General features: G+C 43.0%; 1 protein-coding gene across 1 annotated transcript; it reads left to right on the top strand.

Annotated features, from left to right (window-relative positions):
* On the top strand, positions 1–26,140 carry LOC132832807 (uncharacterized). The gene is made up of 6 exons (XM_060850958.1): positions 1–61; positions 348–492; positions 5,937–6,329; positions 21,641–21,787; positions 23,163–23,242; positions 25,334–26,140. Exons 2-6 carry the CDS (start codon positions 420–422, stop codon positions 25,472–25,474), a joined length of 834 nt encoding a protein of 277 aa, XP_060706941.1. The 5' UTR covers positions 1–61; positions 348–419; the 3' UTR covers positions 25,475–26,140.

Below are 26,140 nucleotides of genomic sequence, written 5' to 3'. Positions count from 1 at the left end.
TGTTGCTGTTTCTGTGCTACTGTGGAACATCATTAGATCTGCTGCACCGCACTTTGAGGATGTAACTAACCCCGTAGCTGTGGGGAGGGGGAAGGGAGAGATTGCTAATTTATAATAGGTACTGGGTGACTGAAATTGTTGGGGGTGGGGGTGGGGGGGGGGGGAGGGGGAGTGGCGTGAAGGAACCGGGCTGTGTGACAGATTATTCTCAACAAGAAATGACATCCCGTTCAAACACGGCCACATCTGTTAAGTTAAATGTGTACCTCTCTCGCTCGCCCCATCAGCAACGTGTGATTTCTGACACCATCCAATGACTGCTCCGCTTCCTTCCGCTGCCAATACAGGGTCGCCCCAGTGCACGGCTCCGGGCAGTGGCTTTGCCCCTTCCCGGGGAGGGGGAACCCGGGCCCTTCGCTATGTCCGAGCAACGGAGCTTGTTACAATTCGCCAGCATGTTCTTCCTCAGCTGTTGCTTCACTCGCCTCTCCGGTAAGTAAGGGATCCATTACTTGCAGATGCGCAGGTTCTGAGCGCCTCTTGGCTCCGTGTTTAATGGGACATGACCTTTCCCTGAATTACTGTGAAAGAACCTCGGTTCCTGCTCCAGATCTTGCAGGCAGGCTCCTTTGGACGGAGGAAATTGTCCCCTGTTCCATCAAATTGAACTTGCCACTGAGCTAACTGTTCACACAAGTGAATCAACCCATCTCCCACATTAGTGCGGAGAGTGTGTGCTCCTATATATTTTCACTTTGAGTCAGTTAGAAGTTTTGTGTGTGTGTGTTTTAGATTAGATTAGATTACTTAGTGTGGAAACAGACCCAACAAGTCCACACCGACCCTCCAAAGAGCAACCCACCCAGACCCATTCCCCCTATATTTATCCCATTCACCTAACCCGCACATTTTTGGAGGAAAATCACGTAGACACGGGGAGACTGTGCAAATTCCACGCAGACCACACGCAGGATTTTATCACTAGGGCTGATCCTTCAGTACTGAGGGAAGGTGATAGTCTTCCCCTGTCTTCTCTTGCAATGTCAGCGCATCAGGTCAGGCAGCTCATGCCCGAAACATCGATTTCTCCTGTTCCTCGGATGCTGCCTGACCTGCTGCGCTTTTCCAGCAACACATTTTCAGCTCTGATCTCCAGCATCTGCAGTCCTCATGCAATGTCCCTGGGGACAAGGTTCCGAGAGTCGCTCAGCTACTCAGCTTGTCAGTCTTGCCTCAGTTAGGAACGCGGCTTAAAAATGTGTTGCTGGAAAAGCGCAGCAGGTCTGGCAGCATCAAAGGAGCAGGAGAATTGACGTTTCGGGCATAAGTCCTTCTTCAGGAACGAAACGTCGATTCTCCTGTTCCTTTGATGCTGCCTGACCTGCTGCGCTTTTCCAGCAACACATTTGTAAGCTCTGATCTCCAGCGTCTGCAGTCCTCACTTTCCCTCAGTTAGACAAGCCTTTGTCTCTGAGTCAAGGAGCTGCTGAGTTCAAGACTTGTGCGGCCTCAGATGCTCAACTCCGTCTGCTCCCTCGGATCGACAAATTACCGATCAATGTGGTACTTTCTATCAATCGTCGAGGTGCATTTATGTAGCGCAGTGTAGTTGAAAATAAAATTTGACACTCAACCACAGAGATGTTGGGCCCAGAGGTCAATTTGTTGAGCATTTTTAATGAGGAATGTGAAGTTAGAGGAATAGAAGAAGGGATTTCCAAAAACTTAGGGTTAACTGAAGCAATTGTGGACTCATAAAGTTTTTTTTTAAGCCTGGAAAATGGCCCTTTAGCCCCATCGCATCCACACCGCCATCAAGCACCTTTCTATTCTAATCCCATTTTCAATCTCACATAATGGGGCTTGCCTGAGACATTCTGTTAAAGTACATTGTTTGACATTACAGCAGAGAATGCCCAACCAGGGCAGAACTGGGGCAGTGAAGCCGTCTCTCAGGATTGTGGGGCTAGAGGGTTTCATACCCATTGGAAAAGACAAGTTTAGGGAAGGAGTTGAAAATGAAAAGTTGAAAACATCTTGATCAGGAGCTAATATAAATCAGAAAGTACGAGGGTGGTGGGGAATCCGACTCACTGTAAGACAAAACATAGGTTGTAAACATAGAAGGTGAATGTCAGGCAGTATGCACGTTGGTGGGGAAGAATTGCTTAAAACTCGACACATCTTTATCTCTCAATCAACACAGTTAAAGCAGATTGGACGCTAGAGACAGCTTTATGGTGTGTAAGTTGATGCTGTAAACAGTAACAGCTTACAGTAAACAGAGATCACAATTCAAAGTTTTCTTCAGTGGAAGTAAGGAACTTTGGGGCACTGAGATCAAGCAACACATGATACAAAAGGAAGCTTCAGTTTAGTTGTAATTTGTGGACAAGTTGGTTGTGATGTTTGCTCCAGTTGCTATTTTTGAAATGCTGTCAGTGTTGGGTTTGTAGGTAATACACAAAGGAAATAAAGGTATTTAGGTGTAAATTTTGACGGCTTTATTCTTTGACGAAAAATGCAGGTGTTTGGTGGCTTAGCACAAATGGGAGATTCTGAGAACACAGAATAAAAGAACCATACTCAACAAGGAGCGTAAGATGGACTCCTGTCTCCACTGGCGTTCAGAGTTGTTGATCATTTCCAACGCTCCGCGGTTTTAGATTTCCAGCATCCGCAGGAGTATTTTTTTTCCCGATTTGAGGGCTGATCTAACTGGAGTGTTTAAAATGGTGTAAGGACTGATCAGATGGAGAGAAACTACTTCCTCTGTAGTGTCAGTTCAGAACAAGGCGTATAAGCTTAAAAATAGAACCGGGCTTTTCAGTACTGAAATAGAGATACGTTTTCGCACAGAAGTTAGTGGAGATCTGGAACAATATAGTAATCTTAAACTGAAACAGAATGTTAGGTAGATGGCATAAAGAAAAACTACCAAGTGTGCCAAAATTACTGAAAACTAACAGTGTGTAAAAGTTAAGACACTTATGTGTTTTAACATTCCTCACTACTAAACCCTCCATCCCCATGTTCAAATGTAAATGTAAGAAGTTATTTTTTCCCAATTATTTAGCAATATCTTGACATAATGTAACATAGTGGTTTATTTCTGTTTAGTAATGAGGACACTGTGAAATAAATTTAAAAGTGTCACAAGTTGCGTTTTTGGGCTCCATATTTTTAAATAATGAAGGTGTTCAGTAGGAGAAACTGTTCACACACATTGATAATTCCAGAATCTATGAGCCATAAATTTAAGAAATGGATCAAGAATTTAGGTAGGTATTTTATTGTTTTAAACAGAGTGATGAACTTGTGGAATTTACTGTCACATTGAAGAAAGTAACTTTAATACATTGAAAAGGAAGGTTGGTTTTCATACAAACAGTAGTTTGCCCTTAGTTTCTCTTTTATTTTTAAAAACTGGATTTTCATCTTAAATGCTTACTGAAATCGCCACAAAAGTGAAATGACGGCCACTGTACGGACAAAAAAAAATTCCGGAAATGAGAGAAATTAAATATAGGTAAGCTATATCCTTACCAATTTGTTCTTTCCCAAAGTTCCTGGATTTCCTGTGAGTTCGGCTTTGTGGAATTTGGGGTGTCCTAAAATTGTGGAAGGCGTCATATAAACTTCTAATCTACTAACTTCTCATCTCATCTCGGCATTAAAATCATCCACTACCTTCTGCAAAGGGTGATGGAGTTGGCAAATAGCTAAAATCTAATGTAAATCATCACAAAAGTCACAGAACCCTGAGTTGTATCACTTTGCTTTTAGACGGTGATCAAACTGAAATGTTTAATAAAGCAAATGGGTTAGACGGGATAGTGAGAGAAAGAAATGTTTCTCTCTGTTCAGGAAGTCCTGAACACCAGCTTTGAGTTAGATTCAGGCTATTCAGGAGTAAACCTTAGAATGTGCATTTTCATAAACTGGGTAGTAGAATTTTGGAATTCTCTCCCCTAAAACGTTATAGGCAATGGGTAACTGAGATATTCAGAATGAAATGAGCAGATATTTTATTCATTAAAAGGTATAGAGAAAGGTCGCTCAAGAACAGGTTAGCAGAGTTGAGGTTCAATCTGCTTTTAATACAACCAGTAGTCATTTTACTTTAAAGTCACAGATGTCTCGACATGAAGATATGACTGATAGAGGAATCAGTGTCCACATTATATATCGAAGAGTGTGGTACTGGAAAAGCACAGCCAGTCAGGCAGCATCAGGGATGATGAAGGGCTTATGCTCAAAATGTTGACTCTCCTGCTCCTCGGATGCTGTTTGACTGGCTGTGCTTTTCCAGCACCATAGTCTTCGACTCTGATCTCCAACATCTGCACATTTCTCCACATTATACAGTCAACTGAAGTGCAGGTTTATAACTGTTATCCTGATTCATCTTCAAGGTGATTCATGTATTTAATTAATTTACAGACCAGATGAACAAAGAGTACAGTGAACGTACTCATTGTATTTCTGGGACGATTCTCTCTGGCCTGTATGGTACAATTACTTGAGAGTCCAGTCTCCAAAATATAGCAAAGTATGTTTGTGAGAGGCAATTGATAAGTTGGGTGAATATAGGAAGTTGATAAATTGTGACTGGTCTGATTTTGATCTCAACTCCACTTTCCTGCTCATCTTGGAACCATAAAGAAACAATACCAACCAAGCCTACTTATATATTTCATTGCTGCTGGTAATAAACTCCAACATTACACTTGTTTTCCCAGTCATTGGCTATACCTCCATAACATTTTTTAAACAATTTAATGTATAAAGCCACCTTTGTACCATTACACTTTGCAATCTCTTTCTACTCAAATGGTAAATTCTATTCTTCTGACCAAAGTGAACAAAAGCCAAACCAACAAGAAAAAAGTGAAGAAAATGAGTAACAACAGCTAGAAATACTATGATGCAAGAACAGAGGGAATTCATTCAGGTCTTCAAGCTTGTTCTGGTATTCGATGTGATCAAAGCTTTTTTTGAAACCTTGTCTCATACCCTTTAAACCTTTTGGCTAAATCTATTCATTTCAGATTTCAAAATTAACAATTGACCCAGTATTGTTCTTTGTGCATATTGAATTGGAGTTCCATGAGAACAGAAACGAATTGGTATTTTGGGTTCATAGGAACAGGAAAAGGCTATTCATCCCCTAAAGCTTGTTCCACCATTGGTAAGATTCTAACTACACATACCTACCTTTGGCCCACGTCTCTTAATACATTGGCTTAACACAGCAGTGGGTTCAGTAGAGTAGGTAGTGTAGTGGCTGTGTTAATATATCTGAGAAATCTCACAATCCAGAGGATACAAGATTAAATCCAGTTTGATTTAATTTCAAATTGGAGAGGGCTGTGGTGACATTAAAGCAGTCGAGTTGATTTTAAGTCATAGCTCCCATACCTCTTGCCTGGGCTTAAATAGATGACTTACTCTAAAATAGCTTCTGAAGCCGATCAGTTAATACGCAATCTCAAACCATCAGTACTTCCTTCAGGCAATAAATTCTTACCAGCCAAAGAACCAACTCAAACAGTCCTGCCTCAAACTTCAAATGAGTCAGAAACAGCACAGAATTCGTAAAGGTAGAGAGTAAAAGTGAAGGAAAGATAGCTACATTTTGGAAAGGAATGTTGGAACTTTTGAATTTCTCGTGTAAAGTTGCTTACCTCACAGTTATGCCTTTTTTTTTGGCATGTTATTGATTTTAAGAACATGCCAGCATTTTTGGAGATGCTTATTAGAAGTTTTAACTTTTTTGTAGAAAGTTGTTCATCTTTTGTTTTGTATTTCTGACACCATCAGCTCGTCCATCTGTCTCTCTCTCTCTACCTGGAGATTTCACTGTGTAAAATGTAACTGGCGGGATGAGACTGTGCGATGCGGTTGGAAACTGATGTGTTTTGATCTTGTTGCAGCCTCTGGTAGCGGTGTTACCCTGAGGGTCCCTCAGAGAGAAGTGAACGGGACCGTGAACCAGCCTGTCAATCTCTCTGTCTCCTATTCCACACTCCCACCCTACTCCACGTTGAAGATCCAGTGGCGTTTATTCTCCGAAAATACTCCATTTGTGACCCTAATCCGATCAAACTGCTCTCCAGATCCTGTCACATCCCGGTATAACTGCTCAGATCACCGGGTGACAGGGCCTTCCTACCGGCACCGAGTTCAACTCGACCCAGAGACTGGATCCTTGTGGCTGCGGGATTTACAATCCAATGACAGCGGCGTGTATGTGATATCAGTTTACAGAGATGGTGAGGGCACAGCTGCTGAAGCGAATGTGACTTTAACCGTTTATAACGAGACAGGTAAGTGTTTATAACCTGCCCATTTAACTTGTTTAAGGGTTAGGGGGGTTGATATACAGGAATACTTAAAAATACTTGAATTGCTTACAGATTCTGGATAGGAGTCTTGAGACGAGATATAGAATCAGAATATGTGGGATGGAATTTGACCCTCCCCTCTGGGTGGCATGTATCGGGGATAGTGGAGGGGAAAGGACCGGTCAGGGCGAAATAAGGCATGGAGACAGTTAATGGTGTCAGCTCAGAGGGAGAGAAGATGTGTGGAGGGCTACAGTTACAAGGTCAAGGCCAATGGGTCGGTGTTCAAGGGCGACAAAGGGGCGAGGGATGATAGTGGATGGGTTCAGTGAGGGGAGGGAAGTTGGATGGTGACTGGGAGAGGGTACGCAATGGGATGATCAAGTTTGGAAGGTGATGTGAAAATTTCCTTTCAGTTTAACACCGTCAGGGTAAGAATGCAATCTTTGGGCATGAGGAGAGTTTTTATTTCCCAGTGGATGGAGTTAAATTTAAGCTGAATTGACCCATTGAAGAGACTGATGATGAACCATGGCACAGACACAACCATCAAAGGGGATGTGACTTTAACAATCCATAGTCAGACAGATCCTGATCCATTCCGTCGTGTCCTGTCCTCTGCCTGGTTACCCTCTGAACACAGAGACATCCAGTGAGCTCCCAGTGAGAGGGGGACTGCAGGAGGGGAAACCACTGAGGGGTCAGCTTCTGCTAATGGAGGAGGAGGGGAGTTAGCAGCAAAGTGCTGGGGGGGGGGGGTGCAGAAGCTGAGTTGGGGGAATGCAAAAGGGTAAAGTAACCGCCGTCTCACTCTCTCACGACAGACAACTGCGTTGTGGTGATTTAACCTGAGGGCTAGGAGAGAACTTGGAAAGTTTAGGATAACCATCCTTGGGTGACTCAGTGATTAGCACTGCTGCCTCACAGCACCAGGGACCCGGGTTCCATTCCATCCATGGGCAACTGTTGGTGTGGAGTTTGCACACTTACCCTGTGTCTTTCCTCCCTGGGTCCAAAAATGTGCAGATTAGGTGGATTAGCTATGGGTCAAGGGTAGGTCTAGATGAAATGCTCTTTGAAGGGTCAGTGTAGACTCAATGGGCTGCTTCCACGCTGTAGGGATTCAACAAATCTAACCTCAGCCTGTACAGAATTTGAACCCATGCTGTTGGTGTCACCATATATGGCAAACCAGCTAACCAATCCCCTTATAGGGTGATTGACAATTAGAGTTTCAGAATGACTGGGGGATGAGCAAGATACAAACTAGGAATGGTAATCGCAGGAGACACGCTGAGAGAAGGCCAGGGTCATGCAGAACAGAACAGATAGGGAGAAGCTGTTCCTGCTCATGAAAGGAAGAAGAACACAAAGGTTATGGAGTTAAATTGCTGGGCCAATGAAACAAGGGTGAAATGAGGAAAAACATCTTCAAATAGTAAGTAGTTAGGATATGGAATGTACTGCCTGTAGTGAAGATAGGTTCAATTGAGGCATTCAATCGACCATTTGATGATTACAGGGGTCTCCAATTTACAAATATCTGACACATGAATATTAGCACTTACAAACTTGGTCTTACAACGCCAGGTTAAAGTCCAACAGGTTGATTTGAGAGCGCTGCTCCTTCATGTTTTTGTGGAGCAGGATCATAAGACACAGAATTTGTAGCGAAAGGTTACAGTGGCATACAGCTGAAATTGTAGATTGAACAAACCTAGATTGTTAAGTCTGTCTTCTTTTAGAATTAATTTGCTTGGTTTGGTTCTTTAATATATAAATCCCAGAACTTCTTTTAAGTCACATTCTCAAGATAATTTAAAGTTTTATAACAAAAAGTGACATCTCAGCTCAGACAATACCTTAAAGGTGTGAGGTTAAAGTCTGTCTGTGTCCCAATCTTGAGTCAGACTGGTTCTATTTCCAAAGTGGTATTTACAAAATATTATATGGATTGACTGCCTGCAGGTTCTGCATTTTTTGAGCAAAATAATTCTCCGAAATCAAATTCATTCCATAAACTTATATTTGTGTGCTCATGCAGGAGAGAGACAGAGTGGGTGTCTAAAAGATGAAAGATTTAACAATCTAGGTTTGTTCAATATATCATTTCAGCTGCATGAGGCTGTGATCTTTTGCTATAAATTCTGTGCCTTGTGGTTCTGCTTCACAACCACCTGATGAAATAACAGCACTTCAAAAGCTAGTGCTTCCAAATAAACCTGTTGGACTACAAACTAGTGTTGTGTGATTTTTAACTTTGTCCACCCCAGTCCAACACTAGCACCTCCACATCAAACCCGATCTTATACAGGGATGTAATGTTGAAGACCTGCCATACCAACATTTCATTTACAAGTGGCTCCTTTACATTGTGTTCCACTTGTGTTAAAATCGACTCCAGGTTGGAACCCATTCCCAATCCTGGCACTGTCAGTATTTGGATAGAGATGGTGTACATGAATATGGGGAAAAGGCAGGAAAATGGCATGGGGTAATGGAACCGGGAGCTGAATGACCTCCTTCTGTGCTGTAACAATTCTGTATTGAAGGTGACAGTGGCATTGAATGTCTTCACCAGTAGGTCTTTCCAGGGGTCCATGGGCATATGTTCAATGAAAGGCTATGCAGACAGTGCAAAAGAACAGAACTCCCACATTTGTAGAATAAGTGCAAAATATAAGTGGTTTACTCACATATATGTGGGGAGCAGCTCAAAGGCTCTCCAGTGAGCCACACATATTCATGACTTTTATACATAAAACATAGTTACACATCACATACTGGTGGGTAATGTACGTATCACTAGCCTTGATACATTTCACATGTAACAATGCTTAAACCACCTGTCCAGTAGCTGAACTGCCTTACACAAAATGGAACTTTATTACAGTTAAGTGGGATTGACTCATTCAAAGGTGTTCTCCAAAAATAGTAGAAAATTAACATATTCTCCAAATAGCATTACACTGTAGTTTAATTAGCCATCCTGATTGGTCAGAAGGTGCAAGTTTGACTCGTGACATATGACATGGGAGTTACCCCAGTCACAGAGTTGTACAGCACAGAAACAGGCCCTTCGGCCCAATTCATCCATGCTGACCAGATATCCTAACCTAATCTCAACCCATTTGCCAGCATTTGCATATCCTCTAAACCCTTCCAATTCATATACCACTAATCCAGATGACTTTTAAATATTGCATTTGTACCAGCCTCCATCACTTCGTCTGGCAGATCATTCCATACATGCATCACCTCTGCATGAAAATTTTTCCCCCCTGACCCTAAACCTATGTGCTCTAGTTCTGGACTCTCCCACCCCAGGGAAAGACCTTGTCTATTTATCCTATCCATACCCCTCGGTGATTTTATAAAGCTCTATAAGTTCACCCCTCAGCCTCTAATGCTCCAGGGAAAATAACCCCAGCCTATTCAGCCTCTTCTGGATTTGTACAGAAGATTCATTGGCTGATACAGACAGAAGTTTTGAGTTCTGACCTGTAACTATGAGGAAACCCTCCGTTATCTTTGTGCCCAACCGCACCACATCTTAAAACTTCACAAACTCACCGAGTCTTCCTTTCCTTATTACCAGTCAGTTTATCAAAGGGGAGAAGATCATTCTTTGTGTCTTCCATTTCCTGCTCTCTGACATCTGTCCTATAAGTTTGTACAGTGTTCTCTCAGTAATTTTCCACATTACAGGCCAGTCTGCATTAACTCTCTAGATTCCATGCTATCATTTATAATACTGCACTGTTTTTGTCTTTTATTTTACTTTTCACTTTCTTTCACCCTCAATGTCCCAGTCTGCCATGAACAAATGCTAAATACGTTTTGAACATGGTAGGCCTCTTCTTCAGAAGAGCAAATGAAAAGTTCAGTACAGACCCTGAGAACCAGGCAGCCAATACAGTGGGACTTGACGCAATATCAGAATCCTTCAAATATTGGGGCATAATGATCTTTACACACATGGCACTGAGAGTTGCACACATTAACAGATAGCAGCTTCACTCTATGAAAATGCAGGTAGTCTGTGTTCAAAGGAGACCAACCTTGCAGGTCTCAGCCAGGGAGCTCTTCATGATGCACGTGACCAGAAGAACTTGCAAGTGGCACAAGTGTTTGTTCCACCTCCTCATTGATTACAGGGCTGGCTCAATGGTAACACAGGGGATTTGGCTGAAGGCATTCATAAGTGCAGCAGAGAAGAAGTACAATGTTCAACCAAGAGCAAAAAATGAGGTTCTGCTATTTGGACCATTCATTTAGAACATGTCAAGCACTCCCACAGATCATATCCAGGATCATTGTGAAATATCCAGGAACCTCGACCAGTAAAGAGGGGTTTGCAGAATTGGGAAGCGGAGGACCCTGATATCGCCCTGATAAGGGAGGCAGGGGCAAGCACTGCTGATGAGGGAGTGAACAGCACCAGAAGTCAGGGGAATAGTGCAACACAGCAACTGCAATTTTATCAGCACTGGGTTTCAGAATAAGTGTGGCACCACACGTCTCTACTACACTGAGCATTATAAAGCTATGTTGTTTGGAAGGCTGGGATTCCCTATTGAGCACAGATGATTTTGTTCAATTTCATTGCTCTGGCGCTGCATTACATTTTGCTTTTCCACCTTGAAACCCTTGATACTTTAAATCTGTATTTGGGTCGATCTGAAAACAAATGCTTCTGCGAAATGTGCTGGATCAGCACCAGCAGGAATGTTTAGATAACGCTGCATATACCATGACCTCTGTAAAATGCTGCAGCTCCATGGCACGAGCAAGCTCACGTGCATACTGCATCAGAAGCTGAATGCACTCCTAATATGGTTGTGATGTACTCAAGACTCACTGTTGCATGGTCCAAGTGGGGAAATCCCTTGCAAACAACTCAGTTACGCAAGGCAGCACTGCCTCAGCCACAGATCCAGCTGAAATTACAGCCTCGGAAGGATAATAATCAGAGCAAGCTAACAAGTTGATGGATGCATTCCAAACCTACAAACGATGCCCTAGTTTCATTCCTAACCATCAGAATAACTAAAGTTGGCTGCTACTGATGAGGTGCTGCAGTAACTGGTGCACCATACATCCACATTATCTGAGGCTGATCAAGAATGAAAATGTAATGACCTCAAACGGATGCAATCATTGCAGCAAATAACATCACAATTCAAACATCCTAACTTGAGATTTGAACACACAAAAGGCTCTAAATTCATGAAGCAGGGATTCTTTGTACCACTTGCTGCTTGGTCAATACAAAACGCGAGGGAAGTTAAGGATAAACAAGGAACTCTGCAAAGTATGGAGATGGATCAAAATAAAAAGGCGAAGAAGACACTGGTGGGAGGAATTTTCAAGTCCCTTGACAGACACAGAATCAGTCCTTGGAATGGGTCCTAACCCTTGCAGGGAGGTTTGCCAATACTGTTGGGGAGTTTTAAACTAATTTAGCAGGGGGATGGGGAACAGAGTAGATGTAAAATTAGGAACAATGTCCATTCAGATATAGAAGGAATGCTAGGACAGTCCAGTAGACAATGAAGACAAGGGCAGGAGAAGGCACACAGGGGGTCTAGAATGCTAAATTATATATATTTTAATGCAAAGAACCTAACTGGTAAGGAGGATGAACTCAGATGAACATTTATCAGCTTGTGGAAATATGAAATTGTTGCCATTGTTGAGACATGTTTGAAGGAAGGACTGGACTGGCAGCTCGATATTACAAGATGTAGGTGTTTCAGGCACAGTGTACAGGAATGTAAGAGATGTAGAGCATCGTGTTATTGATAAAGAAGACCATCACTGCAGTAATGAGAGATGACATACTAGAAGGATCTTCAAATGAGGTCATTTGGGAACAGCTTAGAAATAAAAAAAAGGGGTGATTACCTTAAACTACAGCCCTGCCAACAGTCAGAGGGAGATAGAAGAGTAGGCATATAGGCAAATCCTAGGAAGGTGCAAGAGAAACAGATTCATAGGTGTAGGGAACTTCAGCTTTGCTCGGATTGCCTTAATATGAAAGGATTAAACAGGGTAGAATCTTTACATTATATCCTGGAGACCGTTTCGTGCCAGTATATAGATAATCCGAGTAGAGATGGGGCAGTGCGAGACCTCATCTGAGGGTGTGAAGCCAGTGAAGTGGTTAACCTTTCAGTGGTTGAGCATTTTGGGAATAGTGACCATAACTCCATCAGTTACAAAGTCATTATGGAAAGCAATAAGGACACAGCAGAAGTTCAGTGTCTAACTGATTTCACTCTAGAGTCACAGAGATGTACAGCACGGAAACATGCCGACCACATATCCCAACCTAATCTAGTCCCATTAGCCAGCACTTGGGCCTCTGAACCCTTCCTATTCATGTTCACATCCAGGTGTCTTTTAAATGTTGTAACTGTACTCACCTCCACCACTTCTTCAGGCAGTTCTTCCCATACACGCGCCACCCTCTGCATGAAAAAGTTGCCTTTAGGCCTCTTTTATATCTTTCCCTTCTCACCCTAAAGCTATGCCCTCTAGTTCTGGATTCTCCCACCCCAGGGAAAGGACCTTGTCTATTTACGCTGCCCATGCCCCTCTATAAGGTCACCCCTCAGCGTCCGATGCTCCAGGGAAAATAGCCCCAACTTATACAAGCTCTCCCTGTACACCAATCCTCTAAACCTGGCAACATTTTGTAAATCTTTTCTGAACCCTTTCAAGTTTCACAACATCCTTCCTACAGAAAGGAGACCAGAATTGCATGAAATATTCCAAAAGTGGGCTAACCAATGTACTGTACAGCTGCAACATCACCTCCCAACTCCTATACGCAATGCTTTGACCAATAAAGAAAAACATACTAAACACCTTCTTCACTATCTTATTTACTGCGACTCTACTTTCAAGGAGCTATGAACCTGCACTCCAAGATCTCTTTGTTCAGCATCACTCCTGAGGACCTTACTATTAAATGTACAGTCTGTCCTGCCCTGATTTGCTTTTTCTAAAATCAGGACCTAACACTTATCTAAATTAAACCCCATCTGCCACTCCTTGGCCCATTGGCTCATTTGTTCAAGATCCCATTGTAATCTGAGATAACCTTCTTCACTGTCCACTACACCTCCAATTTTGGTGTCATCTGCAAACTTACTAACTATCATGCCTATGTTTACATCCAAATCATTGATGATTTGCAGTGGACGAAATGCCGAAAAGCAGTGGACCCAGCACCAATCCATGTGGCACACCACAAGCCTCCAGTCTGAAAGATAATCTTCCACCATCACCCTCTGTCTGCTTTCTTTGAGCCAGTTCTGTATCCAAATGGCAAGCTTTCCCTGTATCCCATAAGAATTACCTTGCTAACCAGTCCCCCAAGAGGAACCTTGTCGAACACCTTACTGAAATCCATATAATCACTTCCAGCACTCTGCCCTCATCAATCCTGTTTGTCACTTCTTCAAAAAACTCAATCAAGTTAGTAGGGCAGGTGGGATTAAGGAAATCCCCAAGGCTTTTTATATGTATGTTAAGAGTCAGAAAATTACAAGGGAAACAGCCGGACCTATGAGACACCAAAAGCAGGAAACTGTGAGTAAAGCTCGTGGCTGTGGGTGAGGACTTAACCAAATACTTCACATCTATATTCACAGAGGAGAAAAGTGCTATCGCTGGAGATTTCATTGGGGATAGTGAGGTTCTTAAATATGTTAAGATTAATAAGGAGGAGATACTTGATGTTTTAGCGGGCATTAAGGTACACAAATCCCCAGGGTCTGATGCGATGTATCCCAGGCTTCAATGGGAGAGAAGGGAGGAAATTGTTGCAGCCGTGAGGGAGATTTTTAACATTTTGCTGGCCACTGGTGAAGTGCCAGATGACTGGAGGATGGCTAATATGGTCCATTTGTTCAAGCAGGGATGGGCCAGATAATTATAGACCAGTTAGTCTGACCTCACTGCGAGTGAAATCATTGGAAAATATTCTGAGAGACAGGATTAATCAATCCTTGGAAAGGCAGGGATTGATCAGATATAGACAGCATGGACTTTTTTTTGAGGGATATCATGTCTAATTTAATTGAGCTTTTGAAAAGATCACAATATATATTGATGAAGGTAGTGCAGTTGATGTGATCTAGACGGATGTCAGTAAGGCCTTTAATAAGGTCCCACAGGAAGTCTAAAAGATAAAAGCCCATGCGATCCGAAGCTCGTTGGCAACCTGTATCCAAAATTGGCTTACAAGGAGGCAAAGGGTAGTGGTGGAGAGTTATTTTTGTAATTGAAAGCCTGTGACCAGAGGTGAACCACAGGGGTCAGTGCTGAGACCCTTACTGTTTGTTAAGCACATGTTTGACATGGAGGTGAATGTACAAGTTTATAATTAGTACGTTTGCAGCTGAGATGAAAATTGGTTTTGTTGATCGTGAGGAGAATGGTCTCAGACTAGAGTCTAATATTAGCAGAAAGTGAGGGGCCCCTGGTCCTCACCTTCCACCCCACCAACCGCCGCATACATCACATTATTCTTCGCCACTGCAACAACCTACAAGTGGACCCCCCCACCACAGATATATTTCCCTCCCCACCCCTATCAGCATTCTAATAAGACCATTCCCTTCACAACTCCCCCGACAGGTTCACATACCCCCCACCAGCCCACACCCACACCCCATTCCCTTCTCCAGGAAGTGCAAAGCCTGCTCTCACACCACTCCCCTCACCTCTGTCAAAGGCCCCAAAGGATTCTTCCACATCCATCAGAAATGTACCTGTATCTCCACCAATGTCATGTACTATATCTTTTGCAACCGATGTGGTCTCCTCTACATCGGGAAGACAGGACCCCCCTCCAAGCGGACCTTTTCAGAGCATATCTCTGGGACACCCACACCAACCAACCCCCCCCCCCCCCCCCCCCCCCCCCACCCCGTCCCATGGTCGAACAGTTCAACTCCCCCTCCCACTCTGTCAAGGACATTAAGGTCCTGGGCCTCCTTCACTGCCAAACCGTTACCACCCAAGACCTGGAGGAAGAATGCTTCATATTCCGCCTTGGGACCCTGAGCCACATGAGATCCATGTGGATTTCAACAGTTTCCTCATTTCCCCTCCCCCCACAGCATCCCAGTCCCAAGCCTCCAACTCAGCACTGGCCTCCTGACCTGTCCATCACCTTTCCCGTCTATCCGCTCCACCCTCCCCTCTGGCCTACCACCTCCGCCCTCACCTTCATCCACCTATTGCATTCTCAGCTACCTTTCCCCCAGCCCCACGACCCTCCCATTTATCTCTCAGTTCCCTGGCCCACAAGCTTCATTTCTGATGAAGGGCTTATGCCTGAAATGTTGATTCTCCTGTTCCTCGGATGCTGTCTGACTGGCTATGCTTTTCCAGCACCACACTCTAGAGTCTAATATTGACCAGATGGTACATTGGGAAAATGGTAAAAGAGATAGATGGCAGATGAAAGTAATCTCAATAAGTGTGAGGTGATGCATTTTAACAGGTCTAATGAGGGAAGGATATACACAATAAATAGGAGGTCCCGAGGGAACACTGAGGAACAAAGGGACCTCGATGCCCAAATCCATAGATCGCTGACGGTGTCAGCACAAGTACACAAGACAGTGAAGATGCCATTCGCTATGCTGGGCTTCATTAATTGAGGCATTGAACACAGGAGTAAGGAAGCCTTTTTCCAAATTAAAAAATAAATTGGTTAGACCACAGATGGAACACTGTGTGCAGTTCTGGTTAATATATTATAAGAAGGCATGTTCGCACTGAAAAGAGTGCAGAGGAGATTCACCAGTACGTTAGCTGGGATGAAACTTCTCAATTATGAGGAGAGACTGTTTAGAATGGATTTGTTTTCCTTGGAGCAGAGGAGGGTGAGGGGGAATCAGATCGAGGTATACAAAATTACAAGAGGCATAAACAGGATAGATTGTGAGAATCTCTTCCCCAGTGCAGACATGCCTAAGACCAGACGGCATAAGTTTAACGTGAGAGCAATTAGTTTGGAGGAGCTGTGAGAAATTGTTTTTTCACCCAGAAGGTGGTAGATATATGGAATGTACTGTGTGAGAGGGTTATGGAGACTCTTGCACGACTTAGGAAGTAAACCACACAAAATGGGGGAGATACTAAATGAATATTTTGCATCAATATTTACTGTGGAAAAGGATATGGAAGATAAAGACTGGAAGGAAATAGATGGTGACATCTTACAGATTACAAAGGAGGAAGTGCTGGATGTCTTGAAATGGTTTAAGGCAGATAAATCCCCAGGACCTGATCAGATGTACCCAAGAACTCTGTGGGAAGCTAGAGAAGTGATTGCTGGGCCTCTTGCTGAGATATTTGAATCATTGATAGTCACAGGTGAGGTGCCGGAAGACTGGAGGCTGGCAAATGTGGTGCCACTGTTTAAGAAGGGCAGTAAAGACAAGCCAGGGAACTATAGACCAGTGAGCCTGACCTCGGTGGTGGGGAAGTTGGAGGGAATCCTGAGGGACAGGATGTACATGTATTTGGAAAGGCAAGGACTGATTAGGGATAGTCAACAATGGTTTGTGCGTGGGAAATCATATCTCACAAATTTGATTGAGTTTTTTGAAGAAGTAACAAAGAAGATTGATGAGGGCAGAGCAGTAGATGTGATCTATATGGCCTTCAGTAAGGCGTTTGACAAGGTTCCCCATGGGAGACTGATTAGCAAGGTTGGATCTCACGGAATACAGGGAGAACTAGCCATTTGGATACAGAACTGGCTCAAAGATAGAAGACAGAGGGTGGTGATGGAGGGTTGTTTTTCAGACTGGAGACCTATGACCAGTGGAGTACCACAAGGATCGGTGCTGGGCACTCTACTTTTTGTCATTTACATAAATGATTTGTATACGAGCATAAGAGGTACAGTTAGTAAGTTTGCAGATGACACCAAAATTGGAGGTGTAGTGGACAGCGAAGAGGGTTACCTCAGATTACAACAGGATCTGGACCAGATGGGCCAATGGGCTGAGAAGTGGCAGATGGAGTTTAATTCAGATAAATGTGAGGTGCTGCATTTTAGGAAAGCAAATCTTAGCAGGACTTATACACTTAATGGTAAGGTCCTAGGGAGTGTTGCTGAACAAAGAGACTTTGGAGTGCAGGTTCATAGCTCCTTCAAAGTGGAGTCGCAGGTAGATAGGATAGTGAAGAAGGCGTTTGGTATGCTTTCATTTATTGGTCAGAGTATTGATTACAGGAGTTGGGAGGTCATGTTGCGGCTGTACAGGACATTGGTTAGGCCACTTGTGGAATATTGCGTACAATTCTGGTCTCCTTCCTATCGGAAAGATGTTGTGAAACTTGAAATGATTCAGAAAAGATTTACAAGGATGTTGCCAGGGTTGGAGGATTTGTGCTATAGGGAGAGGCTGAACAGGCTGGGGCTGTTTTCCCTGGAGCGTCGGAGGCTGAGGGGTGACCTTATAGAGGTTTACAAAATTATAAGGGACATGGATAGGATAAATAGACAAAGTCTTTTCCCTGAGGTCGCGGAGTCCAGAACTAGAGGGCATAGGTTTAGGGTGAGAGGGGAAAAATATAAAAGAAACCTAAGGAGCAACTTTTTCATGCAGAGGGTGGTACATGTATGGAATGAGCTGCCAGAGGAAGTGGTGGAGGCTGGTACAATTGCAACATTTAAGAGGCATTTGGATGGGTATATGAATAGGAAGGGTTTGGAGGGGTATGGGCCGGGTGCTGGCAGGTTGGACTAGATTGGGTTGGGATATCTAGTTGGCGTGGATGGGTTGGACCGAAGGGTCTGTTTCCATGCTGTACATCTCTATGATTCTAAGTATCTGGATGAGTTCTCAAAAGGCATCTTAGGCTATGGACAAAGTGCATGTAAATAGAATGAGCATAGTTTTGTGTTTTTTGGACGGTGTAGACATGATAGGCCGAAAGGACTTTTTTCTGCTGGATGACTGTATGAGATAGTTAAGAAATTAATTAAAGGTAACTTAATCATTGGTAACTTAAATCTTCATGAAGATTGGGAAAATTAAATTAGCTAAGGTCGCCATGAGCAAGCATTCATTGAATTCGGGGGAAAGAACAGTATGTTGTGGATCTCACCATGGATCATAGTTTTTTTGGGTCTGGTAGGGTGAAATGAGGCAGGTTTAATAAATAATCGCTGGGTAAAAGAACCTTTGGGGAACAGTGATGATTACATGATGGAACATGGCATTCAGTTTGAGAGTGTGAGATTTGGACCAGAAAACAACTATCCTTAACTTAAATAAGACTAATTACTTTAAGGTGAGGGCAGCGTTAGCTGGAGTGGACTGGAAAGGTGTTTAGCAGAAAAATGTAGTTGAGGAACACTGGCGGGTGCTTAAGAAAATTGTTCATGACTCAAAGTAAATATATATCCTAGTGAGTCATAAAGATTCTAGAAAGGGTATAAACCAACCAATGTTTACCTAATAAGTTCAAATTGGATGAAAAAGCACACAAAGATTATTGGTAAACCAGAGAATTGGGAAAGTTTTAAAGGCCAAGAAATGATGGTCAAAAAAAGAGGAGGGAGTAAATAACCTGTGAGGGCAAACTGGTGAGTAGTATAAAAACACACACAGAGCTTCTTTAAATGTACAAAAAAGAGCCAAAGTTTAAATAGGCCCCTTAGAGAATGAGGCTGGTAAAATCATCATAGAGAACCAGGAAATGGAAGAGGTGTTGAATACAGGTCGTTCTTCTCTAGTGCGATGGGTGCAATTATGGAAAAATTGTGGTTTAGAAAGAGTGTTCAAAGTGTTGGTGATGTAATCGCACTGCAGCCAATGCACATTTTAAAATTTTACCTTTTAGAAACAGTGTCCCCAACTTGTCAATCGTGTTAAAGTGAATTTCCATTAACGTAATTCAGGCTACAGCAGAACGACCCGTAAATACTTTGCATCTGGCTTCACAGTGAACAACATTCATCACATTCCAAAATTATTAAATATTTGAGTCGTTTATGTGGGAAGAAAATAAACACAGTCAATATCACAAGAGAATGAAGCATGTGAGAAACTAATGGGGTTAAAACTGATAGGTTCCCAGCATCAAATAGGATTTTAATAGAAGTAGCTTCGAAATAATAGATGTACTGGTAATCTTCGAAGAATTTAAAGAGGGCTGGAAAACACCTTATTCAAAAGGTGAGGGAGCCGTGGGCGGCACAGTGGCACAGTGGTTAGCACTGCTGCCTCACAGCGCCTGAGACCCGGGTTCATTTCCCGCCTCAGGCGACTGACTGTGTGGAGTTTGCACGTTCTCCCCGTGTCTGCGTGGGTTTCCTCCGGGTGCTCCGGTTTCCTCCCACAGTCCAAAGATGTGCGGGTCAGGTGAATTGGCCATGCTAAATTCCTGTAGTGTTAGGTAAGGGGTAATTGTAGGGGTACGGGTGGGTTGCGCTTCAGTGGGTCGGTGTGGACTTGTTGGGCCGAAGGGCCTGTTTCCACACTGTAAGTAATCTAATCTAATAACTTTAGGCCAGTGAGCTTATCTCCTGACATGCGGAATATGTTTGAATCTGTTATAAAAAATGTAATGGTGGATCATTTGGAAACACATAGTATAAAGGATGTACTGGCACTGGAGGGGTGCAGAGGAGGTTTGTTAGGTTGATTCCAAAGTTGAGGGGGTGGGTTTATGAGGAGTGGCTGAGTAGATTAGGGCGGCACGGTGGCACAGTGTGAGACACAGTCTCTGCCTCACAGCCCACAGTCCAAACATGTGCAGGTTAGGCGAATTGACCAAGCTAAGTTGCCTGTAGTGTAGGTGTAGGGATAAATGTAGGGGAATGGGTCTGGGTGGGTTCGGCGGGTCGGTGTGGACTTGTTGGGCCGAAGGGCCTGCTTCCACATTGTAAGTAATCTAATCAATATTAATTGGAATTCAGAAGAATGAGGGGGGATTTTATAGAAACATATAAAATTATGAAGGGAATTGATAAAACAGAAGTAGAAAGGATGCTTCCACTGATAAGTAATGGTAGGATAAATGGGCATAGCCTCAAGATTAGAGGAAGCAGGTTTAGGGCTGAATTAAGAAGGGTTGTTAATCGATGGAGTTCCTTGCCCAGGAAAATAGTTGATGCTGCTTCAGTTAACACTTTTAAAGCTAAGGTAGATATATTTTTGAAAAATAAAGGCATTAAGGGATATGGTGAGAGTGTGGGTAAGTGGAGTTGAGTCCATTAAAGCATTAACCATGATCTTATTGAATGGTGGAGCAGGTTCAAAGGTCCGGACGGGCTACTCCTGCTCCTAGTTTCTATGTCCTTATGAACTACAGGCCCTACTGCTGTAACTCTTCATCAGAATGAAAGGTTCTGCCCACTGCCCCTTTATCTAAACCATTCATTGTACGTACCTCTGCCAGCTCTACCCTATATGCCCTCACATTTCAGGTAAAAAGAAACCCAGTCTATCAATGTTCTTATTGATGTGTATACCCTGATCTTTCTGGTATTGCTCTTATAAGTCTTGTCTGCATCCTCTTCACTGTGTACTTATCATTTCTTATAATATAGAAACCAGAATCACACTAAGTAGTGCTCTATCCAATTAAGTTCAATACAGAAACAAAAACAGAAATTGCTGGAAAAGCTCAGCAGGTCTGGCAGCATCTGTGGAGAGAAATCAAAGTTTACATTTCAGGTTGAGTGACCCTTTCTCAGAACTGTTCAATACAGATTTAGCTTTAATTCCATAATTCTCAATTTTATCGCTCCAAGAAGTAAGCTTAATGTATCTTTTTATGGCCTTGGTAATCGTTAACATAGCTTTTTGAAATGGATGCATTTGCATTCAGAGATTCCTTTGTTGTTCTAACTCACCTCGACTTGTGTCTTGTGTATAGTATGCAATCTCCTTGTTTTTCCTCCCAATATGTACTGCCTCATATTCATCCATTTTGAATTTTGAAAATATTTGCTCACTTTGCTTATGTCTCCTACTAAGTTGCTGCACTGTTTCTCAATCTTGATTATCACCCAGCCATTCCAACTTCCGGCTTTGCTGTTTTCAGTGAATTTACAAACTGCTCCTTTTATTCCAAAGTCCAAATCATTCATGTAAGTTGGGACCAGCAGTGACCCATGTGGAATGCCACTTTCCAGCTTCTGCAGTGCTCTCTCCTTGCTGTTTTCAACTCATCTCTTCAGAGCTTTAACCTGAAGCTCTACATTAATTTGTTGACATTACCATTAAACTATTAGTGCTTTGTTACAGATTGTAAATGGACTACCCAACCTGGTTCAACAACAAGTCAATCTCGGAGTACAGTGTCAATCACATACTCGTATATCATTATCCCTGTTGTTGGCTGTTTCCTCATTGTTCTTATCTTTTTCATCTTGGTAACAAAGAAATACAAAGGTATGTTGCTATTCTTGATGATCAGAGTTTACACCAGTGAATGAGCAATTGCAATAGGGAAGGTGAAAAAGCCTGATAATGACTCTAACTAATGTGATGGACTATCATTTTATCTACTAGTGATGGGCTAAGATGTGGAAATTCAAATTGTCTAGCTGCCCAATCTTTACTCCTGTTGAGTTGAACATCAAGGAAAATTGGGGGAGACATATACTGTGTAGCTTAAGTTGATATCACTAGTTTTATACAAGTTACCACAATTAAAAGTGCAGTCTACAGTCAAGTGACAGTCAAGTCACGCTGCTACTGTTGGAAATTTACTCCACCCCTGGATTGGGCAATGAAGGGCACTCTATTCTTATACTGCCCTCAATCTCCTGACTTTCATTTCCAACTGAATTATCTACCACATATCATTCTGCATACTCCCCCCCATTTAGCTCACTGAGAGTCTTGGGGCTGAATCAAAGTCTCCTTTTCTGAAAGGGGCACAGGTTGGGATGATGATCTGAAAGCAGATTAATGTTGAATCATAAATAACCAGACATAATACACATATTCATCACCGTGACACTTTAACTGCCATTACAGTTTGTAGTTTGTTTCATTTTACTGGGTAATACAGTTCAGTATGAGCTGGGCCTTGGGGAGTCCAGAACTAGAGGGCATATGTTTAGGGTGAAAGGGGAAAGATAGGGGCAACTTTTTCACACAGTGGGTGGTACGTTCATGGAATGAGCTGCCAGAGGAAGTGGTGGAGGCTGGTACAATTGCAACATTTAAGAGGCATTTGGATGGGTATGTGAATAGGAAGGGTTTGGAGGGATATGGGCCGGGTGCTGGCAGGTGGGACTAGATTGGGTTGGGATATCTGGTTGGCATGGATGGGTTGGACCGAAGGGTCTGTTTCCATTCTGTACAGCTTTAAGACTCTATGGCTCTATGGTGATCAAATGAAGATTTTGCTATGGGTAATCAGAATCTCACTATTTTCAAAATGTTTAAATAATTCATGCACAATGGATAAGGAAAATGGTTAAGAGTTTATTCTAAATTTATTTCTTGACCTTGTCAAAAATCTGATCATTTGGCTGGACCTTGCATTGTCTTTACATTGGACAGATTTTTAATCATTAACTATGTGCATTTGGTGAGAGATTTTGATTAATATTTCAGGCAATGGTCCCCATAAGTGAAAAAAATAAAATAGGTCAAGTGACCAAACACAAAATCGGAGCTTGCGTTGACCAACTGAAAAGCAGTGGCAAGCTTCCTTCTTTATACAGTGGTGATTTTATCAAAGTTTAAGTTGTTTTGCATCTTATCATTCACACACAACGCAAGTGATTTTGTACATCTGAATATTTTAATTCAGGTTCTTGTCCGCAACATGATTCAGTTGCCATGGAAACACATGATCAGCCAATTGAAGGAATGAGGCAAGACTTTGCTGAGGTAAGAGTGAAGTTGGTTATTATGAGCCTGACTCCTTCTCAATGACAGACAGACCATTGGGAAAATGATGGGGATTAGGAGCAACATTACTTTTACAGACCAGTGATTTTAATTTCTATTGGTTTGATTTGATTTATTATTGTCACACGTACTGAGATAATGTGAAAAGTTTGCTTTGCATGTTAGTACCATGTAAAGTGCATTAGGGTAGCACAACAGAGTGCAGAATACAGCTGCAGAGAAGGTGCAGAGAGAGAGAGAGATTGGAGTTAACTTTGAGCGATCCATTCAGAAGTCTGATAACAGTAGGAAGAAGCTGTTTTTGAATCTATTCATAAAAGTATTCAAACTTTTATGTCTTCTGCCCAATGGAAGCTGATGGTAGAGAGAGTATAACTGGGGTGGGATGGGGCTTTGATTATGTGGGTAGCTTTTCCAAGCCATCAGGAAGTATAGATGGAGTCAGAGTCATAGAGATACACAGCATGGAAACAGACCGTTGGTCCATCTCGTCCATGCCGAACAGATATCCCAACTTAATCTAGTCCCACCTGCCAGCACCCGGCCCATATCCATCCAAACCCTTCCTATTCATATACCCATCCAAATGCTTTTTAAATGTTGAATTGTACCAGCCTCCACCACTTCCTTTGGCAGCTCATTCCATACACATACCACTCTCTGTGTGAAAATGTTACCCCTTAGGTCCCTTTTATATCTTTCCCCTCTCACCCTAAACCTATGTTCTCAAGTTTTGGATTCCCCCACCCTGGGGAAAAGACTTTGTCTACTTATCCTATTCATGCCCCTCATGATTTTATAAACCTCTATAAGGTCACCCCTCAGCCTCCGATGCTCCAGGGAAAACAGCCCCAGCCTGTTCAGCCTCTCCCTGTAGCTCAAATCCTCCAACCCTGGCAACATCCTTGTAACTCTTTCTGAATCCTTTCAAGTTTCACAACATCTTTCCAATAGGAAGGAGACCAGGATTGCACGCAATATTCCAACAGCGGCCTAACCAATGTCCTGTACAGCCGCAACATGACCTCCCAACTCCTGTACTCAATACTCTGACCAATAAATGAAAGCATGCCAAACACCTTCTTCACTATCCTATCTACCTGCAACTCCACTTTCAAGGAGCTATGAACCTGCACTCCAAGGTCTCTTTGTTCAGCAACACTCCCTAGGACCTTACCATTAAGTGTATAAGTCTTCAGGATATATTACACAGGGCCTTGGTGAGACCACACCTGCAGTATTGCGTGCCATTTTAGTTTCCCAACCTTACTGAAGATAGACTTGCGAAAGAGAGGTGCAACAAAGGTTTGCAAGGCTAATACCGGGGATGGCAATACTGTCATATAAGGAGATTTGTTCAAATGTATTCACTTGGGATCAGAACTGTGAGAGCAGATCTAATTGAAATGTATAAAACTGTAAGGGTTTGAAAGACTAGATGCAGGGAGGATGTTTTCTCTGGTTGTGGTGCTGAGAATCAGTGGGTCACCCCCATCTCAGGATTCTGAGCGGTGATTAAGATGAGGAATCTTTTACTCTCCCAGACGATGGCCAACATGAGGAATGCTCTCCCACAGAAGGCCGTGAAGGCCGGAGCACTGAGCGTACTCAAGAAAGAGCCTGATATATTTTCAGTTATTATCAGTGTCAAGGTGTTTGGAGAGAGAGTGGGAATAAGGCATTGTGGTAGATGATCAGTTGTGACCATATTGGATGGTGGAGCAGTCTCAATGGGCTGAATGGCCTACTCCTGCTCTTCATTTCAATGTTTCCACCTCGAACATGGGTGGATGAACAGAGTGGAACTGCAGATCAATCATGGTCTTATTGAATGGTGAATCAGGACAAGGGGGTGAGTGGCCTGTTCAAATGTTCCTCCCAGGTAGGAAATCGAAAGGTGACTTATCCTGCACCTACTAGTTGGATAGATTTCCATGTCAGGAAAGCTTGGGCAGTGGGTCCTCTCCTCCTGTTGCTGACAGAACTGTCCGTGCCATTTCATCTATTTTCCTCCCCAGCTTTTACTGTTTCGCACATCTTGTAGGCTGTGTCTTTTTCTGTTGTGTGCAGGGCCAGGATTCGGTACTGAACAGTGACCTCACCTACTCCCTTCTCCAGTGGCACAGGATCCCAGCGGCTTCAGGAGGTGACCCACAAGATAGCGGTCTGGAGACGATATATGCTTTTCCACAGAAAGTGAACCGCAGGTGAAGTGCCTGGGCTCGAGGCAGGGAGATATGGATAATGGGCTGTGGGGAAATGTGACAATCAGGTCGAGACAGTTTCACAGGTCTTCGTGTAGATGCAGTGAGAAGCTTTCCTTGGGACTCATCGATGTGCGATCAAGTACCAATCAGGTCCAGTGTCTAGGGTTCCTGCTATGCATGGAAAGTGTTGATGTGTTAACAGCACTGAGTGAAATCTGGGGCTCAGAGTCTCCTCAGAATGTGCTGTCAGTGCTGTTTGGATAGAAGCTCCTGCCCTCAACCTTCTAAAACATGGGAAGGAAGGGAGCTCTCTACTCTGTGCAGTGACCTGCTCATAGCAAGTCAGCAGGTCACATTCCCTATTCATAGGTCAGACCCTATTAATTCCAATGGAAACAAAAATCAGTGAGAACTGCAGTTAGGACTGTCAACTCGGTTATGTCCCCTTTACATTATCTTGGGAAATGATTGCAGTGCAGTGACAGAGGGAGCAGGGGTTCTGACATTCTCTGTTCCTAAGCTCGAGTGCGATGATGCTGAGGACAAATATGCAAAAATACATGAGCTGTTTCTTCTCTGCACTTCTGAAGCAGCTATCGATAACTGGTAAACAGTCTTCAAATGTGCTCTTATTTATTCAAATGATGTATACTCATTAAAGCAAAACGAA

This window comes from Hemiscyllium ocellatum, chromosome 35, assembly GCF_020745735.1.
Source record: "Hemiscyllium ocellatum isolate sHemOce1 chromosome 35, sHemOce1.pat.X.cur, whole genome shotgun sequence".
In the NCBI taxonomy this organism is placed as follows: domain Eukaryota; kingdom Metazoa; phylum Chordata; class Chondrichthyes; order Orectolobiformes; family Hemiscylliidae; genus Hemiscyllium; species Hemiscyllium ocellatum.
The sequence above is the reverse complement of the archived record's forward strand: the minus strand, read 5'-3'. Positions and strand labels throughout refer to the sequence as shown.

Coding starts and splice junctions, on each gene's coding strand:
- LOC132832807 (XM_060850958.1), top strand. CDS start 420: ATGTCCGAGCAACGGAGCTTGTTACAATTCGCCAGCATGTTCTTCCTC. Junction 493..5,936: donor TTGCTTCACTCGCCTCTCCG/GTAAGTAAGGGA, acceptor ATCTTGTTGCAG/CCTCTGGTAGCGGTGTTACC. Junction 23,243..25,333: donor TGAGGCAAGACTTTGCTGAG/GTAAGAGTGAAG, acceptor TGTTGTGTGCAG/GGCCAGGATTCGGTACTGAA.